General features: G+C 40.3%; 1 protein-coding gene across 2 annotated transcripts in view; it reads left to right on the forward strand.

Moving 5' to 3' along the window:
- The window catches only part of ADAMTS6 (ADAM metallopeptidase with thrombospondin type 1 motif 6), a 131786-nt gene that overhangs the window by 76848 nt on the left and 33206 nt on the right, over positions 1–21732 (forward strand). For both annotated transcript variants that reach the window (XM_056848778.1, XM_056848779.1), the window contains exons 11-12: positions 14582–14689; positions 19518–19663. In XM_056848778.1, the coding sequence (XP_056704756.1) occupies positions 14582–14689; positions 19518–19663 (254 nt within the window). The remainder of the gene's footprint in view (positions 1–14581; positions 14690–19517; positions 19664–21732) is intronic.

The following is a 21732-nucleotide window of genomic DNA, read 5'->3' on the forward strand; positions in this document are numbered from 1 at the left end:
GGCTGGATTCCTTTCCCAGCCTCAGCTCCACTATTCTTGATAATCCTCACCAGGCCTTCCCTCTAACTCTGTTATGAAAGGAAGCAGAATGGGGGGCTTCAAAAAGGCAACACCCATGCCTGAATGTGCAGGACTTGTGTGAGCAATGCCTCCCAGTTAAAATTCCAGCAGATGAGGTGGGGCTGAACTCACTGCCTGTAGTACCCGGATGGGGCTCAGTTCCCTGACATGCTAGTAAATGCTTGTTCTCAAAATACATCTCCAATACTGGCTGTGCTGGGCCCATACATTGAGTCCGTAGTTACTGGTGTTCTTTGTCCCAAGGTAAGACATGATCCAACACTGTCGGGTTCCTAAACATTTCATTTGTGTTGGAGCCACATGGGCCCTGTGGATTGAGCAACACCCTGTGAATAATATCTTGATGTTTAGTGATGGTCAACCCCATAATTGCAGCACCTGAAGAATTGTACCCAAATAAATGGTATAGATTGCTAAGCATCTGGACCAATTTGTCCACCTGCCTGCATATTAATTTCTGAAACTTTGGGTTCAACTTTAGACATTTCCTTAACTTCTGCTTCCCAGAATAAAAGGGACATTTATCTACATCCGCATTCCCCATCGTGGTGCCCATACTTCCAGTGCTTCCCCCAGTGCCTCCCAAGCTTTCTAGAAAGTGGGTGGGGGCCATTGTAAGGCAGAGCTTATATTGGTTGTCCTCATGCAAATGAAAGGGTTTTCCATGGCTGCAATAGCAACTACAGCTACTGAAAGATCAGAAGGACCTACGCCTTTCTAGCTGTTTTTTTTATTCCCCCTTCTCTTTCTCTCTGTCTCCCATCCTAATTGCTTCCACTAAGAATCTGGAAAAGGTAACCCTGTGTGTGGCCAATGGCCTTGCCACACCTGCCCATGGGGCCTTTGGCTGAGCATGCATAATGTTAGGAGGGGGAGGGGGAAAACCCTGCCTAGTTCAGTGTGTCCCCTTCCTATTACCATCACAGCCCCAAAATCCATAGAACTAGGCCAGCCTGCCTAATTACTTGACTCACCCTGTAGCATACTTGAATCTGCAGCTGCTGAAGATGCTAATTTAGCCAGCAATATATCCTGTGCTGTCCCAGCTTGGTCATCTCTGGAACTTTGCCCTAGCTTGGCCAGCTTGTTGGATAACACAAAATATTTCTCTTAGACCTAGCTTAGCTGGAAAAGCCCATAGTCTTAGCTGGAAAAGCCCATAGTCTGGATCCGTCTCCACAGCTCAGCCTCTTGGGGATTGGTAGGGTTGCCAACCTCCAGGTACTAGCTAGAGATCTCCTGCTATTACAAGTGATCTCCAGCCGATAGAGATCACTACACCTGGAGAAAATGGCCGCTTTGGCAATTGGACTCTATGGCATTGAAGTCCCTCTCCTCTAAAAAACCCTGCCCTCCTCAGGCTCCACCCCAAAAACCTCCCGCAGGTGGTGAAGAGGGACCTGGCAACCTTAGGGATTGGCTACTTGGCTAGCTTCCCTTTCTTTTGTGTGGCATTTTAGTAGGCATAACACTTTGCTTGGCTAAAAGGCAAATTACCCAAATGGGCCCAATAAACTACAATATGTTAGGTTATTGAAGGGGGTACTCCATTATCTCCCATAAGCCTTGCCTTATCGTGGAATCTGGTGCATATAAAAACTATGTCTAACTACTGTCCCTCTGAAAATCTTGTGAATATGCTGAACCCCCTCCTTCCAGTTGCTCCAAATGGAAGAAGACTATCCCCCATTGCTTGGGGGAATAAATAGTATTGGCATTGTTGACCAATAGGCCTCCAACTAAGTCCATATATACTAAAAGGGAGCAATGTGAACAAAAAGAAAGAATTGCCTGTTTTGTTCATTTAAATGAAGGTAAGGGAAGGGGAGACAAATATGTTCCTCTGTGCCCTTTGGAAGGGTTGTGTACTCCGATATACCCACGCTGAAAATAAACCAGAAATTAGGTGTTTCAGGTTGGCTCAGGGATATCCAAAATAACCCCAAACATCCCCAAATTACGGGAATAGTGAAAATTTATCTCCTGGAATGTTGGGAGTGTTTTGAGTTTCATCTACTAGGAATCAAGAGGGACAAAGAAAAAGCTGTTTGGTGGGGGTAGGTCATTCTCCCTTTAAATTTTAATGGACAGTTATTTCCTATGGATAGACCAGGCTTCTCTGGGGTGGGGTGTGGAGGAGAACTGGATCCCTAAAAAAAACTTGAATAAAAAATCTTTAAAAAGTCAGGATAATGAAAAGATGTCCTCCCAAATCTGGATACAAAATTAATCCGAAAAACTTTAATGTGTGTATACCTGCTTTTTTTGCCTCTTCATCCTTCTTTGTCGACATTGCCTAAGTGCTACACTCCCACTTCAGGTGGCATGCACAGGTCTTCCTCCCCAAGCCATCAGATGTGGACCCATGGGAAGCACCTATCCATTTTCGCATCTTGCATCACTCCAGTCCCTATTCTTCTAAGGTGCTGGTCACCGTTCATACTCTAAACCTGGGTAAATAAGGCTGTAGGTTGGCAGGTACCAAGCCCCAGGTGTCCCCAAATGCCAGTCTTCTTTGAATTGCTGCTGCTGCCACTCCCAGTCCTTCAGATCCTTTCTAATTCTCCTGGTTGGTGCATTGCAGTTGTGCAATAGAGAGCATCTTGCTTTCAGAAGCAACGCAAGGACAGATAGGCTTTAGGCTTCCTTTACTGCCCCGTCTGTTGGTCAGACTGCATAAGAAACCTAGCCTGGCTTCTGCCCCACAGAGACTTTGTGTCTCTATTGAAATAGTAATGGTAATGGCAAAAATAGTTCCCAGTCCCTAAGGGCAGGAACTGGGCTTTCGGCAAAAGAAATGCCATTTGGAATTCCTTTAACTAAAGCATAAAACCCAAGACATATTATGATATTAATACAAGTATAATTGGTTGGCACAAATTTCTATATTATGTTGAGTATACACTTTAACATAATGTGAATCGACATCTCATTAGAAAGCAATAAATACTTCAGGATTATACAGTAAAGGACTGTATTATAAGGGAAAGTTATATGTTAATCTCAGGCAATTATAAAGATCAGAGTGGGGTTTGATAGGAGTCTTCAACTCTATGTTGGTTGTAACTAAGAGAACAATTATTCCCCATAGTCCAGAGATAATGGATTTAAATTTGCTGCTGATCAGTTTAGCTTACAAGCATGGAAAGCTTTCCTAATAGTGACTGTTGTTCAGTGCATTGCCTCTTGAAAAGAAACATGTCATATGCACTGCAGTGCTACGCAGTTATTCTAGTCTAAACCAATTTAAACCAGTGACCTTAGACTGAAGTAACTATGCACTGCATGTTTTTCAAAGAGGAATGGTGGTCTGCCCTCCACCCTGTCACTATTCAGTTATTCATCACACTGTAAGCAAACATGCCAGGAGGGTCCTTTGCCCCAGTCTAGAGAACCTAAGATAAAACCCATCTCTTACTTTTTCAGTCTTTCTGTCTAAATTTTTCCATAACATGGTCTCAGCAAGTACGCCACTCTCACCCATCCTTTGGCAACAGTCATCAGATATATGCTCTTGAATTCTGGAGGTCTGTTTTCAGCATTTGATTTCCTCACGTTGATTCCTCCTTGCACACACAAATAATGCATCCCTTACCGTAGCTGCCCTTTCCTCTTGACCTGGTACAGTTCAAAGTTGCTCTGAGCAGAGCCAACTTCAGCTCAGTCAGGCTGACACTAAGTATCTAATGTTGTTCCATTCGCTCCTTGACTAGGGACTTGAGAACTGCTTACTATTATTTGCTTCTTACTGCCCATGCCTGACCAGTGATCATAGTCTTGTTCCATACCACCATCTCATTTCTGTGTAACTATAGAGTTGTGGTTACTGATTTTGAGATCTGAATATGCTCTTTCGTAGCTCTCTAAGTTGTGTATATTGAAGCATGGTATAGACTATAACAGAGTGAGGTGCTACTCTCCTGTCCAAGCCAATGCATGCTTAGTTAATTAGCGCATGCTTCCACTCTCGCGGAGCAAAGCAAGGTGAAGGAATATAGGAGATGTACAGTGGTATTCTGATACCAAGTTTCTGAATCTCTCCCCAACCTTGCCCCTGAACAAAGGAGCTATTTTGGAAGAGTTTTTTTTTCCTCTTCTAAATAGCTATCCATTTAATTTCTGAGTTGTGTTTCAATTTAAGGGATTGGTTGAGTGACACATGTTGAGTTTTATTTCTGTTGCCTCATGGTCTTTCTGTTCATTTTCTGTTTTCCAACTCCATATTGTTCACCTGCACTCTTGTTTCTGTCTTACCTCTCTTTAAAAGTGCAAACAGAGTCTGGGGACATAATATGTGCATGCACGAGGGTCTGGAGCAGAGCCTTGTTAATTTTGACCAGTTTTGATTCCTTTGAGAATCAGGTTTAAGGAATAGTTGTCTGCAATGCTGGAAATACTAGTTGGCAGCTTGGACAGTGGTTAGTTGAGTTTTGGTTCTGAAAGGAAAGGTAATGTCTCACACTTGGTAGGTGAGAGTTCAGAGATTTGGTAAGGTTCAGATAAGCACCCAATATTTAGGAAAATAAGATGTGAACATAATACATAGTTGGAGTTTAAAATAAGATTTCACAATTCCTTCAGCATGTATGAATTGATAACATGCTGCACCGCTTCATATTGAGCATTTCTGAAAATGGAGCATTTAATATTTGGGTGCTTATCTGAACAATACTAAACGTTGAACCTTCTGAGGTTCACACATTTCTAACACTCACCCTCCTTTATATGGAACCATTATTAATGAGATGAATGAAATGAGGGTGGTAATCCACTTATCTGAAAAAATTTTGTAGCTCTGAATTCAACATCAGAATATGAATAAATCTGTTAATGCTCTGTTTTAACAAATGCTCATCAAGAGGTGCAGCATATTTCATATTAGCACATACTGAAGTAATGATAATGTTAACATTTTAAGATATTTCAAAATTATACAATAAAATCCTAAACTTATTATATTGTGTTCTATCAATGTATTTCCCATCTTATTTTTCTCAATATTGTGAATATGAAAAAATATAATTTTGTGCAACTTTTAATTTTTATTAGACTATGGATTTTGAAAACATCACAGCATGTTGATCTTCAGACAATTAAGTTTTCACTTGGCTGTGTTGTTCTTTTATTATGTGGGATAATTTAGATGTATAATTTCAAAATGCCTATATGTAAAATTCTGCATGACATATAGGAAAAGGCTCCATCATTTATAGCATATAGGCAAAGGAAGATAATTTCATTTGCTGTTTTTTTTCTCTAGATGGGTTCAGCTTTCTTTAATTTACTGCAAATACAAGCATCCGAATTCCAAACTGAAGTCATGGAGCCCTAAGATACACCGTTACAGGTTGTCTTCTATCTTGTCTTGATCTTGTGAAAGGCTACAGCTTCAGTTTATGTTTTACTACAGTTTCCCATATTTCTCAGAGAACTGTTAGCTTTTAAATACTCAAATGCAGAGACTGGTTTTGAGCTGCTTGACTAGGTTTCAGGTTTTGCTTCCCTCAACTAATGCATTTTTTCTCTCTAAGTAATTAAGAGAGCAAGATTAAGATCTATTTGAAGTTGAGGGATGCATATATTACTTTCATTGGATAGCTAGAAGGTAACACCTGGAACAGGGGTCATTATGTCACCTAATATTAGTTTGATTGTTTTTCCTTCCTTTTGATTTAACATAATCATTCTTGCTGAGAGTATTTATTTCTAGATCCATATGATTTTAACATTATATTATTGTAAACAACAGATTTCAATTGGTTCTGATACAATAAAGGGAGTGAATGTATAATGATAGAGCAAACATCTGTTTAAAGTTAAATGTTAGGAAGGAGGAAAACACCATGGAAATATTTACATTTTCATACCATTTTTACAATGTTTTTCTTTTACACGTAGTGTATTAATTTACAAAAGGAAATATTCAAATGAAAATTTCGGTTAACAACATGCTTATTTCATTTACAGGGTTAAATAAGTTATTCCTGTTGAACAGAATAAATTGAGGCTGTATTCAATATAGCCTCAGATTTTGCTGCCAATAAAGTTTCACACACCCCATACCATCATACTAGCCAGTAGCTTCCAAATTGGCTAGATGTTCAGTGTTGTCATCTCTAAATTCAGGCCACTTCAATCCTCCTTGTAGTAGCAAAGATCTATTCAAGGGAGGTGAACACATTCAACAGCACGTACGCAGCCTGTTGCTGTGTACAAAATATCTTCAGATTAAGACCATATTGTAGTCTAGACCAGAACTCCCTTTTGGTTCAAACTGAAAGTGTTGCTTAAACCTGATGACAAGAAACGGAATTCACTGGTATAGCTCATGCTTTGCATATGGAAGATCCCAGGTTCAATACATGCCATTTGTTCAAAGATCTCTGCAGAGCTTGGAAAGACCTCTCTGTATGAGGGCTTGGAGAACCACTGCCAGTCCCAGCTGATAATATTGAGCTGGGTAGACCAATAGTCTGATCCACTAAAAATTGTCTTTTGTATCCTTATAAATCAAGCCTTGATAAATCAGCGTATATAGGGGTTTTTTTTTTGTACAGCCTCTATTTGTTATTTTGCAAGGCAAAAAATCCCCGCAAAATGAGTATTGTTGGCAGAAATTCTAAACAAACTTGCAGCAGTAGAGCTCTGCTGGCTTAATTATTTGTGCAGTTACAGATATCTGACTGATTCATTACGATAGTAATCTTGAATCTGTTTCCCATCTAGAATGATTGATGAAATATTTTGTTTTAGTACTGTTGCATCTGTGCACCTAAAGTGGGTGAATATTTGTTCTGATATCTTAGTGTTAGTGTAGAAACAATTTACATGTCAAAGCTCAAGAAGATGAAATTAAATCATATTGGAAATTTTAAAATGGCGTTTGAAGCCCTTTAAACCGAATGCATTTGTAGGCTGTAACAATTGAAATCACTGTTGAATTCAACGCTTAATAAACTACATGTATGATCAAATGCTAGGTACAACACTGGAAATAGCTTTAATCTGTTACCAATTTAAGAAAACCTTTGGAGTCAGATATTGAGATGCTCCATACATGCCTCTAAATTAGATTATCTAAAGAACTCAGATGTATGAAAAGTGAGTTTTCCAGGGGGGAAATGGTTGGAATGCGAGCCTTACTTACATATTTTCTGGTAAATGGTAAATTGTGAATACACCTGAGGCAAGATGCGCATTGTGAAATACTTCTGTGAGAACTTTATTACTGTAAACAACCTGCTAAGGGGAGGATTTTAATAGTTGTACTAAATCCCTGCCCCCTTCATTGCAGGTATAATCTACCCAGGGTGCACAGCTAAGACATAGGCATGAATCCTGTACCTTGCTTCTACTTTTGCTGCTCTTTGGCAATTGTGGTTTTATAACTGCTCTGGAGCTCAAAGAAGGTGGATAGGCAAATACAGGCCTATTCGTCTGGTAGCATATGACTTCAGTTCAATACCTTCCTTCCATTTTTGCAGCGCTGCCCTCCGTTTTAACAGCGCTGCCCTCCGTTATGGAAGTGGAACCCCACTGCAGAGTGTTTTCTTCCAGCACAAGGTGTTTCTGCTCATTAAGTATTTGAAAATCACCAGTGCCAAAGAAATGCGCTCCTCGACAGAGGTCTGAACTGAGGGACATGGCAACTATATAGTACATACTGGCTTGGAAATACACCTTACGTAGCTGCAGCTGCTTGTGGATCATCACACCACAGCTTTGTGTTGAGGGAGGCCTTTGTAAGTCACTGCTGCCGAGCTCTAGCAGTGAAGGGTGAGTCAGGCAGACCCCGGTTTCAGCCTTGCGGGATCCAGTAGGCCTTAAAAGCTGGTCTGAGGAAGCCTCTTTTTTCACCCGCCAAATGATGTCTTAGGGTATTCACCAAGAGAGCTGAACCTCGCCCTCCCCTGTAACTCACATTATCCATGCCAAGAGAAAAGAGAACTTACTGGGGAAATGGTAACAATGTGAGCTTTGTATAAATTTTCTATTTCAAATGGTAAATTAAATCGATTACAGTAAAGCTGATCAGAAGACCCCACATTTCAATGAAAACCAAAATTAGCCATTTTAGGCTGCTTAGTTACAAGTTATGAAAAAATCAGTATGAAATATTTTCAGGTGTATGTTTTGAATCAATCTTGAAAGTGACAGTGTTTTTAGAAGTCCTTGATTTCCAAGTGTCTTTTTTGGCGTTGTTCTTTGCGTTTCTTGCTTTTGATAGTCTTGGAAACCAGGCTTCTCTTCACAATATTTCTTTCTCTCTGTTTTAAGATTATTGAATAGTTCAGACCGAACAGAGACAGCAGACTATCAAATTACATTGCGCCAATAAATATCCAAGATTTATGATCATGGAGCAAGCAAAAACTTTAGAAAACCAATGAATAACTTGAGGCATAAAAGTGAAATTGGTGTATATGCTTATTGTATGTTTCTCTGTACCAGATGATTAGCTAATAAACAGTCCAATTCACAGTATCATCACAGTCAGTTCCAGTTACAGAAGCTGCTCTCACTAGTCTTCCTGAGCCAACATATTATGACAACACAGGGAATGGCACAAATTGTCAAGGAGAGAATAAGCTAGTATGTGGAACTGTTGATAGGTGGAGAATGGTTTTGATCCAGGCACTGCAGTTGTGCCTAACCTCTCGAGTTGAACAAATAATTTGATGTATGAAGAAGGAGAAAGCTGAGGGGAGAAAAAGGAGGAGCAAAGGTATGGAATGGAGGAAAATAACTCCTTGGATTATCCAAAGGTACTACCTTACATGTTCAACAAGGCAGCATAATATTACCATTTGTACTTAGTTTGGAAGAAACTCCGGATTGGGGAACAGAACCAAGCAGAAAGATATTAATTGAGGTCCAAAACATATATATTGCTGAGATTGTATCTTTTGCAGTGTTTTTAAAGGGTAGATAGCTGCTTTACAGCCCTGATTCAGAAGAGGAGGGGGAGAAAAGCTGAATGTTCTCCCCTGCATGGTTTCGCTAATCAAGACCAATCCCTTCCGCCACACTGTTATTATCTACAAAAAGGAAAAAAGACAGGTACCCCTCTGGCTGTATTGGTTCCTTTAAAGGACAGTAACAGTGCTTGCAGAGGGTGAGGGTATTAGTTTTGATTGGTGAAACTGTGAGCACCATTTCTTCCCCCATTCCACAGCAGCTATTAGCCCATTAAAAACTTTGGGAAGGCCTCATCACAGATCTTTCCATATGTTGTCTGTTTTGTCCCTGAGCCACAGCAATACATGCACAAGTAGATCCCAACAATATTAGCACTTTTTGAAGAGAAAGGCTGGTATGACCATACCTTTAGAATGGGCATTCCAGTCTATAAAGTATAACCCATTAGCTCATCTAGACTTCCAGTCTCTCTGAGTACATCTTTACAGCACAATTTTAGGAATATCTATTCATAAATAAGCCCTACTACATTTAGTCCCCCTCTGTGTGTCTCAGTGAAGCTTAGATTGATACCGTCAGGAGTTTAGACTCTGTCAAGAGACTAAACTCATGGCACAGTCAGTCAAGGTGGAATGGTCACAGCTGAGTCACCAGACTAAGATGCATCCACCCCTTCAGGAATCAACAGCCACATCAGCAGAAGAGAACAGATAGTTCCAATGGTGAAGGGGCAGAAGAATCCTTGAAGGGTAGCTACTGGGAAGCAGAAGTAGTGGAAGGTGACACCAGAGGATCTATCATAGACAACAGCCGTGACACTTCAGATAACGCTGGGTAGTACTGCACAGAAGAAAGCAATAATAAACCACTTCTGATCATCTCATACCTTGAAAACCCTATGATGAGACAATCCAAAACGAAAAAAGATATAGTGCTAGAAGACAGAACCACCAGGTTGGATGGCACTCGATTAGCTACTGGGGAAGAGCAAAGAACAAGTACAAATAGTGCTATTCTTAATGATGCAGCTGGATTATAGCCGCAAGGACCTTGATGTGAATGGATGCAAAAGGAACATCCAAAGCTGTTTGACATATATAACAGGAACGTGAGAAGTATGATTCAAGATAAACTATAAATCATAAAATGAGAAATGGAACACTGAAACATAGCAATCCTGGGAGTGAGTGAACTAAAGTGGACTGGATTGGGACATTTTCAGTCAGAAAACTACAATGTTTTACTCAGAAAATGACAAACAGAAGAAACGAAGTTGCTCTAATAGTGAGGCAAGATGTAGCACAAGCAGTCAGGAGCTACAATACAAGGTCTGACTGCATAATATCAATCAGGCTTCATGGAAAGCCTATCAATAATAACCATCATTGAAGTTTATGCCCCAACTACAGATTTTGAACAGGAGAAACTGAAAGCTTTTTTGCAAGTGTCCAGGAAGAAATTGATCACATACCTAAACAAGATGTGCTGATAATCATAGGTGACTGAAATGCAAAAGTAGGAAACAAAGCAGAATCAAATATTGTTGGAAGATTTGGGCTAGGAGCGCAAAATGAAACAGGAGAGCGACTCAGAAAATTCTGTGAAAACAACAATTTGTTCATTGCAAACACATGTTTCAGGCAACCAGACGATTATATATGTAGACATCGCTGGATGGCCAATATAAAAATCAAATAGATTTCATAATCAAAAGCAGAAGATGTTTCTCTGCTAAAACAAGATCAGGAGCTGATTGTAGTATAGACCATGAATTGTTAATATTGAAAATTAGAATAAAACTGAAGAAAAACACAAAACCATTCATAATGCCAAAATGCAATCTAAACAAAATTCCTAAAGAGTTTAAATACGACGTAAAGAATAGATTTCCATTACTAAGTTCAAGTGAATGAGTACCAGAAGAACTATGAGTTGAAACCAGAGCTATTATCAAGGAAGTAAGAGCAAAGACTATTCCTGTAGCCAAAAGAAATGAAAAGCATCAATGGACAACTGAGGAAACTTAAAATTGTAAAGATAGACGAAAAGTAAAAGCAAAACGAGACAGAAATAGAATCAGAAGTTTAAATGCTGTGTTCCAGCACTTTGCGCATACAAAGAGAACTATTGTAATAACTACTGTAAAAAAATAGAAGAGAACAACAAAAAGGAAGAACAAGAGATCTGTTCCACAAGATCCAAGAAATCAAAGGGAAATTTAAAGCATGATTAGGCATGCTGAAAGATCAACATCGAAAAACATTAACTGAACAAGACAAAATAATGAAACAATACACTGAAGAACTATACAAAAGAGATGAAATGATGACAGATTCCTGCCAAGAAGAAACTTTTGAAGAAGAACCTACAGTTATAGAAAGTGAAGTAAAACCTGCACTGAGAGTCATTGGGAGACACAGGAGTAGATTGGGTATCAACAGAGTTATTCCAAGCCACAGAAATAGACTCCATCAAAATCTTAACAAGAATACGCCAACAAATATGGAAAACAAAACAATGACTCACAGAGTGGAAATGTTCAATTTACATTCCAATTCTGAAAAGAGATGTCAAAGACTTTAGCAACTATTGGACCATTGCATTAATTTCTCACACAAGTAAAATGATTCTCAAAACCATAGAACAAAAGCTGTTACCATACATGAAATGAGAAATGCCAGATGTTCAAGCTGAATTCAGAAAAGGAAGAGGCACTAGAGATCATATTGCAAATTTACGTTGGTTACTGGAGCATACAAGAGAATTTCAGAACTAGACAAGAGACACCTGTTAGGACAGAATATGGACAAACAGAACAATTTCCATTTGGCAGAGGTGTCAGACAAGGATTTATTTTATCTCCTTGTCCAATCTGTATGCAGAACATATCATAAGGAAAGCTGGATCAGATTTAGATGAAGGTGGAGGGAACATTAGCAATTTGAGATATTACTGACAGAAAGTAGTGAAGATTTGAAATGACTCCTGATGAAGGTTAAAGTAGAAAGTGCCAAAGCAGGATTACAGATTAATAAAACAGAAGAAATAAAAGTAACAACCACTAAAGAATTACACAACTTTTAGATGTAACCAATTATAACTAGACAATCCAAGCTCTGTGGAGGAATGGTGGGATAAAAATTATGCTCTGAATACTGAATTTTGTTTTGGAATTCCAAATTCTAAGGTACATTATGCAAAAGAATGGAAAGGAAGTATGTCTACACCAACGACCATGAAGAGTTCTTGTAGTAGTATGGTGCATATTATGGTTTGGATCCTATTGTAATTTTTCAGGAGCAGAAAGCGGGAAGGCAATTTCTGGTCAATTTCCCCCTCATTGCAGACCCTAGTTTGCCATCATACTATTCCTGAAGGCCCATTGTCCCACAGTAGCAGTATTTCCGTCAGCAGGGCAAAAGCGGCAGGAATGTTCCATTCTGCTGACAAAAGGGCCTTCTGTTGGTGGAAAATGGTGTTTGGCTCTGTGTTCCACAAACTGCAATATTGTGGCAATATGTACTCATCACCACTTCACTGGAGGCAATTTAGGATTTGTTTACATAATCTTGCCTAACATATTTGAACAAGAAACTCATACATTCCCTGACTTCCTGAAATGATTCACATTTCACAGATATTTTTTTTCCTTTGTGGAACTGTAATCTCCAACCGTTAGTGGTGTAAACCTTGCTGTAATTGAAATGATTATTTATCCTGGGATAAGAATTGAATCAAGATAAAAATTGCCACGTTTCTGTGATGGAGCTGCTGTGCCTTTCGCCAACTGTATAGAAATGCAACAGAAGATGCTTTCCACTTCTGAGGAAAATCTTGACTTGTTAATTTCTGCCTTTTAAATAGCTGTTAAAGGCCAATAAGACTGCCAGGGGAAAAAGTAGTTGTGGTTAGCGTCTGATATTGGTGGTGGTGGAAAGTGCTGTCAAGACACAGCTCACTTATGGCAACCCTGTGGGTTTTTCAAGGCAAGAGGACTAGCAGAGGTGGCTTGCCATTGCCTTCCTCACAGCAGTAGTATTCCTTGGTGGTCTCCCATCCAGATACTAACCAGGGCTAATCCGGCTTAGCTTCTGAGATCTGATGAGATTGAGTTAGCCTGGGCTATCCAGATCAGGGTGCCTCTGATATTACCATGTGATACTGATTCCCTTTCAATGTTCTTTGACTGTATAATCGAGGATCAGAAGTTGTTATTCCAGGTTGACTGATCATGCTAACAGGTTTTCACAGTAGTTTTTCATAGGTTTATTGCTGGAACCACAATGGAAAGTGAATTTTCTCAGTGGCAGTTCTATTTTTTTATCTGGTTGTGTTAGTGTGTCAAGATTCTGCAGTACTTCTGAACTACCTGGGGAAGACTGCTGCAAAAGGTCAGTAAGAATGATTCTGACAGGGTGCAAACCCTGCAGAATGTTCTCCCTTCCCCAGCAATGTGTTATGGAAGAGGGATTTTTCCCTTTCTTTGCACAATGCTGTGGGTCATAAGCTGTTAATACTATGGCCATTTATGCAGGGCTGTTTCTCTCGTGGTCACCACACCGACTCCTCAGGTGTTTCATTTTGATTATGCATGCCTTTCCCAACTGTCAGAGGTCACATGACTCGCCCTGCGTGTCTCTGCACATTTTGTCCACGTTTTCTGGATGCTGTTTTAGCCAAAATTCAAAAAATGCATGGGGAGAGCAAGGTGACCTCTGATGGTCAGGAAAGTCTTGCATAATCAAAACAAAGCAACGGAGCAGTCGACAGGGGTGACCGTGGGGAAACAGCCCTGCATAAATGGCCTGTACAAGCTATTCTATCCTGTTATTGTTAGGGGTGATCTTTGTTAGGTGAACTGAAGGAACCAGCAGATAGGGAAAATATTCTTAGTCTTTTAAGACTGAAAGTGACTTCCACTCTCTCCAAGAGGATGGAATCAACTCTCTCTTTAGTGGTAGAAGCTGGCTAAATGAGAGTGGGCGTTGCCACATCCAAGATATTAAAATAGCCCCCTCAGCCTGGCCAGGCAGAATTCAAATTCACTGCCATCCCCATTTCCCAGAAACTGGGAGTTTTCTGTTCTTTTCAAGTATGTACATTAGAAGCATACAAGTAATCTCACTCAAGAAAAGTTATCTACATTCACAATACAAGAGGTGTGTTGATCAGACTCTGGTAGAGATCTAGGGCCCTTTCTCCTAACCTATGTTTTATACGATAAATCGATCATCTGTAGTATGCCGCCAAACAAGATCACTACAATACCATGATGAACTTTCTGCACAGAGCTCAACATGAGTATATGGTGTTAATCAGATTTATGGTAAATCATTCAGACAGTTGGTTTACGATATGCTTATTCAAACCAGAAAATAAGTCAACTTGATGTTAAAACAAGCAAATGTGAAATCATTCTTAATAATAATATGAAATATATTTCGTTTTGGTTTAATATACCTATAAAAAGATGCTACTTGTACTTTTGGAACAAATAGATGTATATGTGTGTGTTTTAAGGTACATTTAGTTAAATTTTATTCAGTTATTCTGAACAACTTGCTTTTGCCTTCTTTCCCAGGAAGTGTGTAGAGAGCTTTGGTGCCTCAGCAAAAGTAACCGCTGTGTTACCAACAGTATTCCAGCAGCTGAAGGTACCCTTTGCCAGACTGGAAGCATTGAAAAGGGGGTGAGTTCACATGACAATTCAAGTTATTGTGCAATTGTTCTAGATTATGCCAGACACAGAAAGACGTAGGAAGCTTGGAAAAATAGAACTGTATTAAAACCTAAGAGAGTTCCAGAACAAAATGTTCAAGATTGTTTTTGATGGAGCATAGAATTATTTCACAAAACTTCAAATACTACACATTTAATTTGCAAATGTCAATTTTAAGGGTGCTTAGCATTTTCTGTCATAGTCTCTGGCTGTTTCACACGTGGAAATGTATCTGTCCAAGGCACAGATAGAACTTTTTGCAAAGTACTAGGCACTTGCCTTCTCCCCTTATGTTCTGGAAGCACCATAGGCTTACTAGGTGACCATAGGCACCATAAGCTTACTAGGTGACCATGTGGGACACATTGGACATGAGAATAGTGCTAAGCATTTAAATCAAATGGCCAATAGAGTGTGTCTGATACATTAATTTGTAATTAGTGAGTGCTCTCAGGTTGCCATTTCCTCAGAACTGACTAAAGGAAAGGAGGAACCTCAGCCATGTGTCCTTGGTGCTGATACATCTTATTGCTGAGGATATTTCTCATAATTCAGAGCCATCTAGGTATTCTTTGTTTCAGTAATGTAGCATTAATGTGCTCCTCTTCTTTCATACTCTTCCTGTGCCAGTACAATGCCAACCAAACGTGCCTTGGCTCAGCTATTGCAAACCCTGGAGAAGACTGTAATTCTACAGATGTCTCCAAGTCTTGAAGGAATTCTAGCTCAAACCTTCACTGGTATAGCTGACTTTTCTAAGTGAGTGGAGAACATATCTAAGATTTTGGCTGCCAATATATTTTTCCATCTCCAGTCACTACCTCACTCCTTGAACACATGAAACTGTTTTATACTGAGTCAGAACATTGGTCTATCAAGGCCAGTATTGTCTAACTGGCAAACGTTTTCCCATGCCTCAGATAGAGGTCTTTCACATCACCTGTTACCTGATCCTTTAAACTGGAGATGTTGGGGATTGAACCTGAGACCCTTTGCATACAAAGCAAACTCTGTACCATTGAGCCATAGCCCCTGCCCCTCTTTGGTGTCAGATGACATTTGTTGCAAAATCTGCTTCTAGGCTTTAAATATAGCTACCATCAGAAACTCATGGTTATTCAGGTTGACCTTGATATCTGCTCTGTTCATGGGGTGGATCAGTGGTGGAATAAGCAGATTGACTTTGGTAATTAACATAGCTACTTACATGCATCATATAACTTCTCAGAATAGGACCTAAGGTTAACAAAGTTAATGCTGACAAGTTAGAGAAAATGGTTGTTCCTTATTCAAGCATTTCAGTATGGATGATTGTAAAAAACAAGCAATGTATTTTTATATGAGTGTTAAACTTCTGTTATATCAAGTGTTTTAGAGAGTCCAGTTTGTGATAGCTTGATCAGTTTCTAATAACTGTTCCATAAACAGGTGTAATTTACTTGCACTATTTAAACTATGATATGTCTGAGGTTCTGTGTGCACATGTACAAAATGTGTAAATTGAATTTTATCAGGGGTTTTAGCAGTTCTTCAATGGATCACTAACAATTATAATGTTGGCAATAGGCTTTAGGACATTGATATGAAATAGCAGTATTGCTAGAGTCAGTCCTGCCAGAATAAAATTTTTTGTAAATATAGGAGATAGTAGCATCTTGATCTCTTTTAAATTCTGCTTGGTGCAGCATATTTGTTGTGCATATTGATATACCCGAACCGAAAATAAATCCGAAATTAGCTGTTTCAGCAATATTCCGGTTTTGGGGTGACAGGATACCAAAACCTGGGAATCTGCCCAAAGCCGAACAGGTGATTCCTACTCCCCTTTGGTCAGATGCACGGCTCTATGCTTTCTCCCATTTTTCTGTCTTTTTTTTACTGGTTTTGTTAGGGCCACATTGTTGGAGCCCTTATGAGGTCGGGGTCGTGTAATTGGAGCCAACTTGGTCTGACCAACCAGGCGGTGGGCTGACTTGCACTTGAAAGACAGGGCTCACCCAGTCCCGTCCAGAGGGATATACCCTCAAACTAAAAAACGGCCGCTTCTACAGCTACTTATTGGGATTCTGAAGAAGACTCCTCACCCGCGTGGATGAGCAATCTACTTACAAGAACTGCCTTGGTCATGACTTCAGTTCGCTCTTCTATCACCCCCCTGAAAACCTGCTTTCAAGAAGAAGGTCGCCCCGAGTAGTGGTTTCGTTTCCCCACACTGTGACCATTTTTTGATGACTATAATAGAAGACTATTCACAGGATGTCATTTGCCACCAAAAGAAATGTTTTCCGTGCCTTATTTTTCTTGCATTTAAGCCCTTTCCCTCAGTTTGGAAGCTAATTTGCATGGACATCATGCTATGCGCCCCAAATATGAAGGGAGCCCCCAGACTTGGAGGCGCCAGCCTGCCAATTGGGTCTTTCCACCAGTCCTCGGCAACACTGAACTTCTGAACCTGAAAACCGATGGACAGCTCAGCTTGCAAATGCCTGGAGGATGGGGGAGACCCCTTTGCTGGCCCATAAAATTGGACCCCCTGTCCCAAAGTTCACCAAACTTTGGTGACCATCTAAGGAGAGTCCCTTGCAGCTACGCCTCAAATTTGGTGACTCTACCTCCAAAAATGCCCCCACAGGAGATTCGGGAAAAAAATCCCCATAGACTATAATGGACCCGAATTTTTTGGTAAATCCGAAAATAAGCTGAATACCCATATTTACTCGTTTGGGTATTCGGCTTATTTCAAATTTGCCAAATAAACCCAAACCCGAAATTTACCATGTGTATTTTTTTGCGCGACCCTAGTGCAGTGTAGGCCACTGGTTCCAACCATTTCCTAACAGGACTAATGAAGAATATTTTGTGTTCATTGAGAACCCTTGCCTGAAAGTCTGTCCCTATTTCAGTTCCTTAGAAATCCCAAGAGCTGGATTAAAGTAACAACAACATATAATATTTCCTTTTGTGAATAAGAGTTTAGTATTTTGCACCTTCAACATGAAGCAATGCGGGCGGGAGAGGGGGGAGGATAAGAATACACTCTGTTGGAGTGCCATAACTGTTTTGTTTACAGTTTCCATGAATTAGGTGTTGTGAAAACAGGGACATGCTAGTATTGCTGACAATCCCACCTGCTCACAGGGGCACCTACTGGATGGCTGATCTGGGAGGATGAATGCCTAAAAATAGTAGATGGTGTGAGCCCCTTGTCCATCATTGATCTGGGACTGCAGCTGGCTGCCGCTGCTTGCAGTAGGATAGCATGTACAACTAATCTGTTTCTAAGGGGGGCCCATCACAATTTGTAAGGAGCTCACTCTTGCTTACTGCTGACTGTGGTCTTTGCCCAATGCCCAAGAATCAGTGGCAGTGAGAATCTGAGGACATACTGCCATGACCAGGCATACTGTACCGGAAGAGGAACCATTTGCTCTGAGGCAAAAACTTAGACTATGCTCTAATCAGGAAGCCTAGTGACATTTCTTCCTGTAAAGTGGTGGCCAGCCAAAGACCATAGTCACGGGACTGATGTAAGAAATTTGCTGGGTCAGTGGAAGGGAACACAGAATGCACAGTGAACCATGACACCAATTCCATCTTTCTTTATTCCGCAGGTATAGATCAAAGAGAAAATGGCTCTCTTTAACCTTCTAGTAGGATATCTGCTAATAGAATCTGTTCTTGATTCAGCTGAAGCCAACTGTATTATATATTCCTGCAATAAATCAATCTCAGGCTCATTGTCCACAAGGTTTCCAAATTCCAAATAGATGAAGCCTTGTTGCTAGAGACCACATTTTTAAGTAAATTGTACTAATATAAGAACATGGGCAAAAAAATCTTCACTTCTCAATGACATTAGCAAAAATTGCTCCAATATGTATAGGGACAATTTAGACCAAGATTCTCATAACAAGCTATTATGGGATCAAACCATCTCAGGTATTTTGCAATAAAACTTGCACTTTCTGCACTGTTCTTATGGGTTTTCTACAGTGAAATAAGACCGCCAAATCTGGTCTTGTATTAGGAGTACAGGATATGGCTTAGTTTGATTTCAATAAAATGTTCCAGTTCAAGTTATATCTTAATAGAGTTATTTCTCTTGTACTAACCCTGTGTCCCATGCTCTTACATAATGTAAGGCTTGAAGTTCAGCTGTTGTCTCTTTAAAAGTTTAGTCCATATTTTCATTCAGTATCTGAACAATTGAATAGGCAGTGACTGTAAAGATTTTTTGTACCCTGTTCCTAGTTTCTTGGCATTACTTTTATTATGTCTGCAGTATAAGTGTAGATGAAATACTGCTTGAAATTCCACTTCCATTGTAACATCATCCATATTTTAGGTTTTATTTTGTTTTTAAAAAGAATTAACTCTCATAAAAATTCCTAACTGGGGAATTTTCCATGTTGCACTATTAAGCTATTAGTCTAAGAAGAGGTGCAAGTTTTCCTTAAACATTCTTAAAATTATTCTAAATGTCAAAAGAAGATTTCCGGTGATTTGTAGTTTCTTTTAATAAGAGATGTCAGAGTTGTGTATGGAATTAAAAATACTGTCCTGTTAAACTCATGTATGTTAGGGATTTATAATTTGGCACGTAGCTAAAGATAAATAACAAATAGCATTTGACTTCATCAGTGACTAAACATGGCTAAAGAAAGTAAAACATCTGTCTGTTATCTATACAAGAAATGCTGATGCCTATAATTGGTCAATGCCTGACCCATATGTTTTTCTGTCCTGATAACTCTATCAGTTCAAAACTAATTCTGTGTTTTCTATGAAATCTTTTCAGTGGTGTTATCAGGGAGAGTGTGTACCTTTTGGCACTTGGCCCCAAAGCATAGATGGGGGTTGGGGACCCTGGTCAATATGGGGAGAGTGCAGCAGGACCTGCGGGGGAGGAGTCTCATCATCCATAAGACACTGTGACAGTCCAGCGTAAGTAGCTAAAGTAAGCCAGAGCCAGTAAAAAAGGCATATTTGGAAATGTTTCAAAGTGTGGTTTCATGTGTTATCTATAAAAATGTATATTTTGAAGTCAGTGGGCTTAGATTGGTATAACTCTGTTTAGCATGGCACTGTAATACTTCTAACAGCTAAAATGATTGTAAATTGCTATCTACATTGTCTGTCTCTTTTCCTGAAAGTATTTTTTCTGATCAGGGATGTAATTGCAGGAGCTTACCAGTCAGGCTCGGGATAAGGTATGCCTTCTTGCAGCCAGTGGCAGTCCTGGATCAACTGACCTGCAGTCTTTAATGTCTTCTTGCTTTCACATTGTTGCCAATCTATTTAATGTCCCCCAATCCAACTGAGCATCTCTTTCCTGCTTCTTTATGCCACACCACTCTCTTCTTAAGTGCCCTTACTAGCTTTTCTTTGTTCTCCTAAAATTGGAACCAAAACCACCATGAAATGCTTCCATTTCTAGGGCTGGTTCACACAAAACATTTTCATACACTGAACCTGTTCCAACCATCCCCAGATAGGCACTCATGTAGAAAAATGTATTTTGCAACTGGATTGTTCATAGACATGGAGAACAGTAATTCCTGTGATCACAGTGACTGGAAATAATGCTGCTGCAATCGTGGAATATCCGTAACACAGAATTCATAACGCAGTAATTGACACAGGATGCTTTTCCATATGCCCATAGTTGTGTGAATATTGTTGAAGCTCAAGTCATAATAGCAGCAGTAGCCATTTGATCTAGATGAAGAAGAGGCAGAGCCTAAGGAAGAGAAAATTGGGAGAAGCAGCACCAAGACAGAAAGAATCAGTTGGTTTTTGAGAATAGGTATGAATTTTTGGAATTAAGACCTAGTCAAGAAAAAAGAGTGTTAAACTCTTGATGGAATCCCTGTTAAAACAGAATAACCTTAAAGCACTGTGTCTGAGTAGGCTTTCCCATGTGACAGTAACATGTACCTTCTACAGCTCTTCCGTAGTTTTTCTTGGCTAGTGAATAGTTGATCTGTATGAACTGAGCCTTGACTTACTTGCATATTGCTTGCATGGTCAGTTTTCACCTCCACGTTTTGATCTTGGGTCAGCATCTCCACAGTGCACATTATAACCCCTCCTCCTGCTTTGGATAGTTGCAATAGAAAGTACAAACACAGCCCAGATCTCCATGGAATCCAGGTGTTAACAGCCTTTTATATATTCAGAAGAGGAGAGTTAAACAGTTGTGGTACCACCACCAAAGATGACAGTGAACAAAAGCAGAGACTGGGATGGGATCTTGGTGACTCTCACGTGCCCTTTAGCCTCACTGAAGCATCAATTAACCCCACATTCTCTCCTTGATTAAGCAAAGTGGCCATTAACGCATGGCTGTACTCGCATTTGTTTGTCCCTGTCTTATCTCACATTTAATGACCCCACGTTGTCTCACGTTTAATGACCCCGCGTTCAAAAAACTGAATGCATGGGGACAGGGACAAACAAATTGGGCAGCGGCAGGGGCTCCTTCCCCCCCCTCCGGACCCATGCCTCTCTTTCCCCCTCTCCCCCCTGCACCTCCCTTTGCTTCCCCCCCCCCCCGCACCAACCAGCCGGAGTTTCAGCACACCTTAAAGCAGCCTGCAGCTGCATCCTGAAGCTCCATCATCTGAGGCGAAACAGCGGCGGCTCCTTCCAGTGCCAATGCCACGTGCTTCTAGCTGCATACCTCCAATTGGCAAAGGCGACCCCTTTGACAAGTGGAGGCGGTGGCCGGAAGGAGTAGGCACCACTTCGCCTCTGATAATGGAGCTCCAGCATGCAGCTGCAGGCTTTTAAGGTGTGCTGAAACCCCGGCTGGTTGGTGTCGGTGCTGTGGGGAAGCGAAGTTAATCTGGACACAGAGTATCTGAGAGTGTTGCTACAGGGTAGAAACAAATGACCAGTCCTATGAAGTTCTGCAATGAGATGTAGAGCAACCATTAAAAAAACTCCAGAGTTTCAAACCCTCTGAAGCATAGAGGAAGATGGAGTGGTCATGCTTACATGAAGGGATTTAC

This window comes from Euleptes europaea, chromosome 4 (genome assembly GCF_029931775.1).
Source record: "Euleptes europaea isolate rEulEur1 chromosome 4, rEulEur1.hap1, whole genome shotgun sequence".
NCBI lineage: Eukaryota > Metazoa > Chordata > Lepidosauria > Squamata > Sphaerodactylidae > Euleptes > Euleptes europaea.